We start from the raw sequence: 12867 nt of genomic DNA, 5'->3' as shown, positions 1-12867 counted from the left end.
GAAGCAATGACACTCCAGTACCAAAGGGCACACCTAACACTTAGATTTTGGTTTCTAAATACCATTCTCCAATAAAAGAAACCTGGCTCCTTGAAGAAATGGTTGGCATGGGGAAGTACAACAAAATACTGGAATATTTTGTATTGTCAGAAAGTAAGGAACTATGCAAAAAATTATGGAGACATATCAAAAGAACATAAGCAGCAGCCTGAAGGGACACACACACTGGTCAAATGTGAGACAGTTAAAACATCAAAATAAATTACAGTAAGTGTTTATATCCCTGGAATAAAATAAGAATCCATAATCCATAGTGATATTCATTAATTAATTAACTAATTAAGAAGAAAAAAGTTCTTCTTTAAAGTAAAATTCTAACTATAAATGTAGAAAGAATGATTAAAACAGAAAAATCACCATTTGGCAAACACCACAGTAATAATCGTTGCAGGGAAGAATCATCAATAGATGCTAAAATCACTGAGTAAAAATATAATGAGAAATATTCACGTAGTCTCAAAGTATCCCCTCATATGATACTTATTAAACATGAGAAGAAAAATAATAACTTTACAAAGGAGAACCCTGGCAGGCACCACATTAACCAGTGATCAAAGTTATCAGCACCAGTGATGCAAAATATTCACATCATGTCCTTCCCAAAATGAGGAACTGGGAAGGACACAACCTTGGTTCTATGGTATTCCTGTCCAAAAAACCACATAACCTGAATTTAAGCGTGAGAAAACAACAAACAAACCCAAATTGGGACATTCTACAAAACAACTCTTCAAAAATTGCAAGATGGTAAAAAGCACAGGAAAACTTAACCCATCCAGATTAAAGAATACATAACAACTACATGCAAAATTTTATCCTGGATTGGATCCTGGAATCAGAAAAAGTACATTAGTAGACAATTGGTGAAATGTAAACAGTCTGTGGATTAGATAATATTGTTGTTATCAGTGTTGATTTCCTGATTTTGCTAATTACACTGCAGTTACATAAAATATTAAATTTGGAGAATCTGATGAGGTGCATTCAGAAATTTTTTAGAAGTGTTTTGTAAGTTAAAAGTTACTCAAATTAAAAAGTTAATAAAATAAAATAAAACTTGCCCAAAGCCACAAGTAAATGCCAGAGCTGGGAATACGCTTGTTCCAGAGCCCATACCAACATGCTCCACTGCACCTTAGGACAACTAAACACAATTAAAGACTAACTCAGGTACCAGGAACTGTTCTAAATGCCTTAAACATACTAACTTGCAGGTATTATAAGTATCATCATTATCATCATCATCTTCATGAGGCATAGAGAAATGAGGAAATATTTCCAATATCATATATCTAGTAAGTAGTAAGACTACAACTTGAACACTAGCTTAACCCCAAAGTCCATGATTTCATGTTCTTAACTAATATCCTATAAAACAGATGCTAGAAAATAAAATAATAAGAAATCAAAAGATCCTTAAAAATTAAAGATATGATTGTCAAAATAAAAAAAAATTCAACATAGCATTAGAATTTAAGAATATCTCTCAGAAATTAAAGAAATAAGAGAGAAGAGATAAGAAGTATGAAGAATCAATCCAGCTAATCCAAGATAGAGCTAACAGAATTACCGGGAAAAAAAAAAAGACAGAAAATATAGAGAAGAATATTATCAAGGAAATAGTACCAAAGAAAATTCCCCAGAGTTCAAGAGAAACAGGAGTATGCAAACTGAAAGGATCCACTAGTGCTGACAGTGACAAATGAATAAAGACCCAGACCTAGACACATCTATCATTGTGAAATTTCAGATACCAAGGATAAAAAGGAAAGCCTAAAAACTTCCAGAAAAAAAACGTCCAAGTTAAAGTGGGTCACCCACAAGAGAATAAGAATCTGAATAAGATTTCTCTTCAGCAACACTAGGAAGACAAAAAACAAAACAAATCAAAACAAAACACACACATACACAAACACAAAAAAATGCAGTATAGCCTTTAACATGCTTAGGAAAATAATTTTCAGCCTGGAACTGAACTGTCAAATATGAAGATATAATACAGACATTTTTAGAAACACAAAGGCTCAGAAAAATTTATTTCTCATTCATCACTCCATCACTTTTTTATTTTATTTTTTTTTGAAGATTTTTTTTTGATGTGGACCATTTTTAAAGTCTTTATTGAACTTGTTACAGTACTGTTTCTGTTTTATATTTTGGTTTTTTGGCCACAAGGCATGTGGGATCTTAGCTCCCCAACCAGGGATCAAACCCACACCCCCTGCATTGGAAGGTGAAGTCTTAACCAGTGGACCTCCAGGGAAGTCTCTCCCTCACTTTAAAGAGAGAGATGTGTTGTAATATAAATTTATATTTATCCTTTCTTCCTTCAAGTAAGGTGAAGATGTACTCCAACAAAACAAGATTAAAAAAAAAAAAAGAAAACATGTATATTTAGAAATAGTAGCCTAAGCCATAGAGTAATGAAGAGAAGTTCAAAATTAACAGCTGTGCAGCAAAGCCAGAGGGCAACCAGTTGAGACTGGAGCAAGAAGATAGAGGGATCCAGAAGACGGGGCGGGGGGAAGGATCCCACACAATAGACAGAGTGTTCAAGAGTTGGAAGGGAAAATGAGAATATGATAAAAATACATTATGTAAAAAAAAGAATGGAGAAAAGAAAAGCAATGAAAAACTATAGGGAATACAAAAATCTACACAATGAAGTCATGATCCAAATGTAAAATATCTAGTCCAAATTAGAACAGGAAATCAGTGGGTTTCATGAAGATAAGTGAAACGGACTGTAAACAATAAACAGAAAGATTAAGAAACTAGTAGATTTTTTTAAGGCATAAGATTCTTCTCTGTATATTTTTTAAAAGTGTGAGAAACTCAAAGAAAAACAAAAAGCTATTTCAAAGTTATAATCCACATATGAAGCAAACTAAAATGGACATGATTTTGAGTAACTGGTGACTTAAAAGAAAGGGCTACCCATCTGAACACCTCTTTTAAGTAGCATGGAATCATGACATTGGAAACAAAGAGAAAGAAACAGCTTTGCAGTGAATATTTCCCTACTGTTAATAATGCAAAAGCTGAATATCAATTTTCAAAGGTCGGAATCAACCTGCAAATACGAAGCATGGGAAACTTAATTTGATTACAGAATAAACAAAAATGTGATAAACCTTGATAGTGTCAAAATAAAACTACAGCCAACCCAAGATGGGAGGTAGAAAGAAGAATGGAGAAGAAAGAAAAGGTAGGGGATGGATAAGGAAGGGAGAACAGGTGATTACTGCTTTTCATTATAAGTACTTTGTTCTATAGGCATTATTTTGCGAAAAATATCTTTTAATGTTTTAAGGAGAAAGCTGTTACCAGTGCAAATGCTACAAAGAGGTCAAGTGAGAAAGCTAGATCTGGCCTGTAAAATCACGGATGACCTTGAAAAGACCATTTCATGAGAATATTGGCATGGAAACCAGAGTATGGTGGGCTGGGAAATGAAGACCTGAAGAGGACAAGTATACCCAGCAGAACTCTAAGGACAGGAGAGAAGAAAAGAAAGGTTGCTAACAAGAATTAAAAAGAAAGGGAAGGTTGTTGTTGCTATTTTTATTTACATGGGGAAAAAACCTGAGCATGTTTTTAATTTGACTAAGGTAAAGAAGAGACGACAGGTGATGAAATCCAGAGTACAGGATGAGGAATCAGCCTTGTACAGAAGAAGGGATATCTATTCTTCTGAAATACAAAGAAATGAGGTAGGGATGGATTCAGTTTGGGAGGCGGAAAGGCGGTGAGATCCAGCTAACAGGATCACAAAGAGCTTCTTCATCCACTGATGAAGTGTATTTTGACCATTCTCAGTACACTGCAAGCTCATATGAAAAACAATCAGACAGGAAATTTTTGAAAACATAAAAATTAGCTGAAATTAGAGATTATGCTATCCAAAGCTGGGTGATCAATGTGAAAATGTATGTGCCAAAATCAGTACTTTAAATTTGGGGATAACATCAGATGTATTCTCTGTATTATGAATTAAGATCACTACTTTCAGTATTACAATTCTAGAGCTACTTTTTCCTCCTGTGTTCTATCTCTCTTTCTTTCTTTCTTTCTTTTTATATTTTGGCTGCATTGGGTCTTCGTTGCTGTGCGCGGGCTTTCTCTAGTTGTGGCAAGTGGGGCCTACTCTTCATTGAGGTGCGCGGGCTTCTCATTGCAGTGGCTTGTCTTTGTTGCAGAACACAGGCTCTAGGCACGCGGGCTTCAGCAGTTGTGGCACACGGGCTCAGCAGTTGTGGCTTGCAGGTTCTGGAGCACAGGCTCAGTAGTGTGGCGCACAGGCTTAGTTGCTCCACAGCAATGTGGGATCTTCCAGGACCAGGGCTCAAACCTGTGTCCCCTGCATTGGCAGGCAGATTCTTAACTGCTGCGCCACCAGGGAAGTCCCTATTTCTCTTTCAAATTAACCTGATTACTATGATAGGCTATTATTTGGCTACTAAATATTACAAATAGAAATCTATGTTTATGACAGATTTTTAAAATTTACCTTGAGTAACTAGTTCTTTTTCAAAAGAGTACAGGAATTTACAAAAAAAAAATGGTTGACTTTATTTTAAAATGTAGATGCTTTAGCAAAATTTATCCATGCTTTTTGCTTTTTAAATTCCTGTTAATGACCTTCCATCCTAAAGTAGTTCTTCCTCTAGGCATTTATGCTGCTGAAACAGTGTTACGTTACTCCATGACAGGCTTACCCTAAGTAACCTGAAGCCTGCAGACGAATTTTAATAAAATGAAGACATGTTTTTCCTCCAAAGGTTTTACTTTAAATTATAACTAAAACCATAATTTTGAGACCACAAAAATATGCACCCTCATTAAAAATTAAACAACAGCTAAGGGTATTTTGAAGCAAGCTGACTGGGTTAAAAAGTCCTGGGAATAAAACTAAATCTGTGATGATCACTGATACGCATGGGTCATTGCTAAGGCAGCCCCAACTTAAGAACACAAGGATGGCAGGGAAAGATCGCAGTGAGCTTAAAGGGAAGTATTTATTGAGCAGTTTCCATTGTGTGTCCTGGATTACTGGAACATGATACAGTCAGACTCTAGTGTAACACCACTCAAACCAGACTAAGGGTTGTTTACAATACCCTGGGCAATTTGAAACTTTGAGATTTCAACAATGGCATCAACTAACTAAAACATTTTGAGTAGTGTAATCAACTGTGATTTATTACTTCACATGAATGTGTTTCTAGCTTATAAATAAGCTACCACTGACCCCTTTTATCTCACACATAATTGAAATAATGCATTTGTAGTCTTGGTATCACTCTGTATTAAAAATTACAAAGCAGGCGTTTAGAGTTGAAACAAAACTTTACTCCCACCATCTCACCAGCCATTAGCTTTATTAGTCTACAATCATTGCCATTCTGCCTATTTCTGGTTCGCAATAAGACTTACTCATTAGTCTTACTCCTGTCTTTAGCAGCCTTTTAAAATCACAGCCTATTCATGTACCCTTGGTGTAGTCTCTGATGCAACTTTCAGGCTAACATTTCTATGCTTTCCTTCTATGTTGGTTCATCCACCTCTAGGTTGTGTTCATTATGTGTTTATTATTCTGACTTACTCTTTGATCCACACTCTCTCATCTTGACATTTCTATCTCATTGAAATCCAGATTTCACGTCTAAATTAGCTTTTGTCTATGCTACCCTAATGAAATTGCTCTGTACTTGTATACATGAACTGCTTTGCTTTGTTCCTCTGCAGAAAACTTCTTCTTTAACAATTACCAGTGACATTGGTTTCATTCAAATCTTTGCTTCTAAGCTCTTAGGAATAGGCTTTTATTACACCCAAACTTTTCATTTTCCATTAGGTTCCACTCTCTTGATACCTGCTTGCTTCTTCTCTACTCTAATCTTCCTTAGTTTTTGGCTGCTTAAATTGTTTCTATGACAGGCTGTCCTTTCCTCCAACTTTTCCACTTAAAAATTCTAATTATTGAGAAATTTATCTAAAATTTACTTCCATTGTCTTATATTTTCTAATTTATATATTCAATGTATCACTGAGAGAGCTGAAATTAAGTATATATTACTCATCAGCTAAAAAGTTCAGAGTGCACACACACACAAATGTAGAAGAAAAGAAAAAATCTAAAATAAATGTTGATTCTCTTTCTTATTTAGTTTAAGCTTTAGAATCCAACGACCCTGCTCAAACTGAATTCTCTCTATGTATAACCAAAAGCATCCATCACTGTCTATAAAGTCACAAAGTGATATTAGGAGAAAAAAAGGCAGGAGGTATAGGCACAATCCATGCACACATATTAAAATTACACATTGCCCGAGAGTCTTCCCTCATAAAAGTAAACAACTCTTCTGTAAAGAGTAATTATATGTTTGTATGACACACAAGTGGGCTTGCTCCCAAGTTAATGGTTTACTAGGGGCTTTACACAGCTAAAAATCAAAACTTTAGAACCCAGGCTTGATTTTTCATAGTGAGTCGTAGGCCATAAAACCGAATATTCCACAGGAACAGATGAAGACAAAAATTAGCACTGTGTCTTGGATTGGAGATAGATCATCCATCCTAACAGACTCCAACCGAACGGCAAAACAGGCAAAGGAAGACCCTGTATCAAACCATCGTTGTGGAGAGTGGTACACAGAGAGAATGAGAGTAGGGGTTGGGGAAAAGGAAATAAATGTAAACTAAAACGAGAAGAGGCCTTTATGAACCAATAATGACACGTTGTCAAGATCTGGGTGACAATCAACTCAACTTTTTGCACCAGAGGGCAAAACAAAGCCAAACAACAGGAACTCCAGAGAAGTAACATATCATGTTTTCCCCTAAATCCCAGAGAAAACAATTCACCACCAAAATGTTTCTGATGTACAATCACAAAGTGACACAATTATCACTCTTCAAGATCAAAACAAAACAAAAAAGACATGCACCCAGAGTAAATAAAAGCTTTAAGTTGGAGAAAGTTGTAGAGGGACAATAGAAGAAACATCTTTGTAACAGTCATCTTTCTACCATACTGTCTTATTATTTTAGATATTCATGCAGAGAATAGTCAAATCAATGATGACCCAGAAGATACACTTTCATTCAATGGCATTTGGCCTCAATTGCTTCTTTGAGCTCTTTTCTCAAAAAAAGGATATAATTTTATATACAGAAAACAATCTAGAATAAAAAGAAATACTGTACTCTCTTTCTAGCCAAAATTTAATTTTCCATTTGTTCTTAGGTAATAACATCCTTTAAAATTGTCCTTTCCACTAGTTATTCTACATGGAGGTGGAAGCTTTACATTTTAGAAATAAGTAACAGCTCATACTAAAGGCTAAAAGGAGTCAGAGTGTGATTATTAAAAATGAAGAACAGGGTTCAATACTGCAATGTCATTTTATTCTCACTACAGAAAGATACTGTGTTTTCCTTAGCAGTGACAGAGGTCACCAGGAAAAGCATAAGATTCATAGACAGAGAATACCCTGAACTGATACAAACTGTATTAGCTAGAAGAGAATATTTATAAAACTAATTCTTCTAAACAATTTTGACACTGGATTGAGTTTGGTACACCATGTTTCAAACAGCTGTTCTCCTTAGGATCACAGGTTCAAACGCGCATAGACGATTTACATTTAACAACTGGTAAGCTATCAAATGCCACACAGCTAAGTGTAGGAGGTTGAGAGAGGCGCCATCCTATGAAAAGTGATGCTTTTTTTTAAAGTAGGAACATTGTGTTTTTAGCCAAACAAACTAATACTTAGCCATCTTATTATTCCAGGCACAACTGGTCATTTCAGAGACAACTCTGAATTGGGCAGAGCCCTGAAATGTTCTCCCACTAAATGCCTGATTTTTCTCTTTTTCCCTTACCTGATAATGAGCCTGGGCTTGCTGTGCTGAGTTCAAGGTGACATTGCAGAGCTTGCAGTACAGGGGCTTACATAGCTCCTCCAGGGCAGTGTCTTGCTCCCCTCCCTTAGGTAACTCTTCTTCCCCGGCCAGAGGCAAGGAAGCCTCCTGCCCAAAAGGCTTCTGCGGCGGAAGCGGCAAGGTTCCTGTAGACCTGGCGGCCACTGACATAGGAGGAGAGGATGAGGGCCGCTTAGGCGGAGGAAGCCCAGCGTGTTGCAAGAGGATCATTGGGTAGGAAAGACTTGGGCATAATCCAGTGGGTGACGAGAAGTCGGGTCTTCAAATCTGAATCAACAGCAAAAAAATACTTAAAAATGTGTCCTCTGCAATATGACGTGTAAATTGACCACACCATCTGCCCCTTCCTCTACTTCTCCAAACCATCTTTAGGACTCCTTTCCTTTTACCTCATCCAGCAGACTGCCCCTGTGTGTTAATCCACACTGACACAGTGCTCTTCCACTGAGAACAGCTTTATAGATCTGGCTTGATTTTGCTTGGCACAGCTCCAAATGCAGTCCCTCTGGCCCAGGAACATTATTAACAGTATTGCATCCGTGGCTAATTAAATCTAAAAATCACATGGCTGAAATGGACATCAAAGGTCACCCAGTCCAGACCCCTTCCCTCAGGCACACTTAAACACTTCTGACGATAATCATGCATAGACAAAAAAAACACCACCACCAGCAAAGAACCTTAGCAAATATCTCCTTTCCATGCAAACTAGTCTTTCTATCCAAATGATATCAAAAAGAATGAAATAAAGAGTGTCACTGCTCAGATTACTGCCAGCACTTCTAGAACTAGCTAAAATATCACGGAACTCTAGGAAAAACTCTGAGTTACCATGTGACAAAAATAAATAAAAGTGTACCTTCTGATCAACTAGTAATATTTAAATAATTGAGCCAATGACTCCTCAGAGCAGAGGCTGCAAGCAGACAACCTATACGCCACATGCAGCCACAGATGTGCTCTGCTTGGAATATACAGTGTTTTGTTTTGCTTTCATTTTTAAATTGAATTAAAGTCAACATTTAAAAATCAAAAGATTTGTGGCTCCTCTTGATAAAAGGGTGATCTGGCAATACTTGGCCCATGGTCCTACATGGGCAACAATTAGCTAGTTAGTGCTGACAGGCACTGTCCCGGGGTAGCCAAGCTTGCCTTCTCTAGGCCACCTCAGTCTGCACTCAGCCTGCTGCCTATATTCATATTACTTGCCTGCTCCCCGTAAGCTTGAGTTAAAGACCCCACCTCATATAGCCTTAGACGGTATTCATGAGTCCACTATAAAATCAGAGTATTTTCTCTCCCTCTACAGGTAAATTACCTACATGAAATAGTGTATCAAGTAAATGTCCAATGGCATACTGAATCACACTACCACAAGCCCCAATATAATTCTAGTTCCTCAGTCTTTCGACTACTTGCTTTCCCCTTCTTATTAAATAACTGATAGTCTCTATTCTGTTTCCCTCAGAAAAGACCCAGTATGTTCCAATCCCACTTCAATTTTATCTATGATTTCTCTGGTCTCCCACCCAGATGGCAACTTCTAACCCTGAGTATCTCAAAATGAACCACAGTATGCACTTTGAGTTTCCACAATTCTAATTAACCCAAATTAAAATCCTTATTTCAAACTCCTCTATTCTTTTCACTCTCAATACTATTAAAACCTCTTTTCTTGGTCAATAGAATATGGCTATTTTAAGCTGCTGAAATTTTCCATCTGCAATAGAAATGTGTACATTTTATGACAATAATAGATTTACTAAAATTAACCAAGAACATTTTGAAAACTTAAAAGTCTCTTTTACCACATTTAATAAGTATATACACATGGAAATTGCAACCAAGTAACAGCTTTTATACTAAATTCAGGGTCTTGGGGCAGCAAAGGACATCAGTGCAATGGGAAAATAATATAGTAAAGGACAAAGTACATAAATTATTAGTCATAGTACTTAACAGTACTTCTCATTAAACATAATATTTAGAAATACAACAATATAATTTTATTCTCAAGCAGAAGTATGCTGTCCATTTCTCTGAGAATATTTTTTTAAAAAGCAATACAGATTTAGAACATTTAAAAAGTCAGGGTCTCTATAACCATATTATTTCTCTCAATTAAGTTAAAGACATTCAGAAAGCAGATACAGATATTTTGAAAAGGGAAACTAAGGAGACAAAGACCACTTTTTTTAAGTTCAACTACCTAATTATAATAATTCATAATATTAAAAAACTACACATACCACCTGTACAGAGACATACTGATACCAAAGTGCCAACGACAAGCTGTCAGCTCAGAAGAGAAATGGTGGAGGAGGGTGTCAAAACATCTGGATAAAGGAAATCAGCAATATAAACAGAAAATCAAATGCTACCAAATGCCTAGACATGTCTGGACTTGTTTTATGAAAGTTTACTCCCACTTGAGGAAATACCAGCATGTGTCTCCCCCAGTGTTGTCTGCAGGCTTCCATCAAAATAAAGGCCTGATAAAATCCCCTGAATTGAAGAAAAAATTCTCACCAAGTACAGACTTACCCATTATTGCATCTTACCTTTATAATGTTTAAAGAATAGCTAGATAGTCCAAAATTCTTTCTTGTAATACTTAACAATCGAAACGATGTCAACTCCCCCCAAAAGCGTCTGTGCATGACAATTACATCAGGTATCTCTATACTTGCAAAAAAAAAAAAAAAAAAAAAAAAAAACTAGCGGAAAATAAAAAACTAAAAGAAATACTAAAACGAAGCCTTCAGTGAAAGCAGGAATGGTGGAATATAAAGAGACTCAAAGCACTTGCGACTCAGATCTGCTCAACTACTGCATTAGATTAAAAGAAACTAACTTGATAGCTGATGTAAATAAAATATTCCTTGGATCATAAAAGCTATTCAATTTGATGCTTGAAGTGGCATAAAGGAAGGATTTATGGTGGTTAATATCCCGGTTTGGAAGGGGTTGAGGGTCAATAAAGAAAATCAAAGCTTCAGTGTACCCTATTTAAAGAAAACGAATGATCATATAGCATAGTTTTCATGATCGGACTGGGGCCTACTCTTCACTTACTGTATTAAAGACAACCACTTTCTCATTTGGAGAAATCTTCTTAGGAAAGGGAACACAATAAAGGAACAGGTTACTGGCACCTCAACAAACTAGGGAAGTCTGTAATTGGGAATTCTGGAAACGAGGGAAAGACGGTGAGCGTTATTCAAAGGTCATCAGAACGCAGCGAGAAGGAATGAGAGAGAGGAAAATAGAAAAATAATCAGTTGAGGTAAGGTATATCACATAAGGAAGACCCAAAAGAACGGAAGAATCTGGGGGAGAAGAGGCCTTGGTAGATTGGCGAATGTTCTCTAGGCTCAGCTATGACGGTTCCTAATCCCAGGGAACCTTTCACGTTATTTGAATCAAAGCTACATATACTTCAGCATCGCCCACATATACCTTACATTCTTAAAATGTGCATGCATACACACGAGCGCGCACACACATACATACACATACACACGCACCTCAATCCCATAAGGATGCCATCACGAAACATGGAATCCCCGGTCTCCCACGGGGCGGGGGCAAGCGCGAGGGCCAAGGCAGCTGCACGCCTAAAATGATCCAAACAGTACACGTGAAATGCTTATAAACAAACAGATAAATAAAAGCAGCGCAAGTCTGTCACGTGGAGGGCAGGTGGAAAGACCGCACCGGAAAGGAACTCCTAGTCCCGTCGCTCCTGTGCTCGTCCTAAATGCCCCGAGGCTCGCGATCGCCCGCACTTACCGGAACCCCCAGAACGCTCCGGGAGTCTGGGCGCCGCGTCTGCCCGGGACGCCCGCCGCCCTCGGTCCTACGCACCCCGCTCGGCCCGGTTCAACTCCGCCTCCCTCCCCGCAACTTTCTCGCTGGTCCCGCCGAGCCCCCTCCGCAGCTAAAGGCTGACTGTCAAAAGTCAGTCCAACCGGACCCACAGGGAAACAGCTGCAGGAAGTGACTGCGGAACCCGGAGGCTGCGGAGGAGGAGACTGAAGGCGCCGGCCCGGCGTCGCCAGTGCGCATGTGCCTGGTGGAGCAGGCCCCGTGGCGGCGGCAACTACAGCGGCGGCGGAGGCTCCAGCCCCGGGCTGGTGGGGCGCACGCCCGGCAGGTGCGGGGACTGTGAGCGCAGGGGCGCTGAGCAGGAGCGGCGAACCAAGGCACGAGTCAGAGGGAGGATGCACCACCGCGAGTCCTAAGACCTGTTCATCATATAACCTGGAAAGTTGATCCAGAGCAGAAACCTGGGCAGAGTTTTTGCAACTTTCATCTCCTGTCATTGAGATCCAAACCTTTTTCATTCCAGCCCCACCCTCAGTCCGCTGATTGCCGGCTAAGGCGGCAGAGTGGAGTGGCCAAAATATCCAGGATCTTTTAACCTGCTGCGACAGAACCTTTAAATTGCACCTTTCCCCAGGAAGAAGGAAGACTAGTCCGGCTGCCTACTCAGTGGTCTCCAATCACACAAGAAAACACGGAGGGAGAGGGAGAGACAGAGACAGACAGACAGACTTGCCCTCTCCCCAGCATCAGAGTGGGCAAGGGATAGAGAAGACCTTCCCTTGAGCGCGCGCGCGCGCGCGCGCGCACACACACACACACACACACACACACACACACACACACACGCCAGCCTCGCCTGCAAAACAGGAAAGACTAGGAAGAGACTGGCTAAGGCCAAAATGTCACATCCTCTCATAGTCAACCTCAACACTTTCAGGGTTGACATTGAAAGATGAGCTGAGAAAATTCCAGCTCTAAAATTCTGTTAACTTGTAAATTAACCCATAGGAATATTTCCGGGGGGGGGCA

At 38.8% G+C, this 12867-nt stretch overlaps 1 protein-coding gene across 6 annotated transcripts in view; it reads right to left on the bottom strand.

The window, feature by feature from the left end:
• Positions 1-12656, bottom strand: part of ZMAT3 (zinc finger matrin-type 3) — a 32789-nt gene extending 20133 nt beyond the window's left edge. The window contains exons 1-3 of one of the 6 annotated variants that reach the window (XM_027111450.1): positions 11803-12132; positions 11538-11627; positions 7951-8277 (exon numbers count right to left, since the gene is read on the bottom strand). In XM_027111450.1, the coding sequence (XP_026967251.1) occupies positions 7951-8220 (270 nt within the window). In that variant the 5' untranslated portion in view covers positions 8221-8277; positions 11538-11627; positions 11803-12132. Of the gene's footprint in view, positions 1-7950; positions 8278-8399; positions 9987-10259; positions 11492-11537; positions 11628-11802 lie in introns of those variants that run through there. The other 5 variants (XM_027111478.1, XR_003433695.1, XM_027111460.1 and 2 more) reach the window with 5 other exon arrangements.
• Between the last annotated feature and the right edge of the window lie 211 nt (positions 12657-12867).

Source organism: Aethalodelphis obliquidens, unplaced genomic scaffold (assembly GCF_003676395.1).
Source record: "Aethalodelphis obliquidens isolate GAN/ISIS:26980383/991018 unplaced genomic scaffold, ASM367639v1 scaffold1, whole genome shotgun sequence".
NCBI lineage: Eukaryota > Metazoa > Chordata > Mammalia > Artiodactyla > Delphinidae > Aethalodelphis > Aethalodelphis obliquidens.
This window is presented reverse-complemented; position numbering and strand designations above follow the sequence as displayed.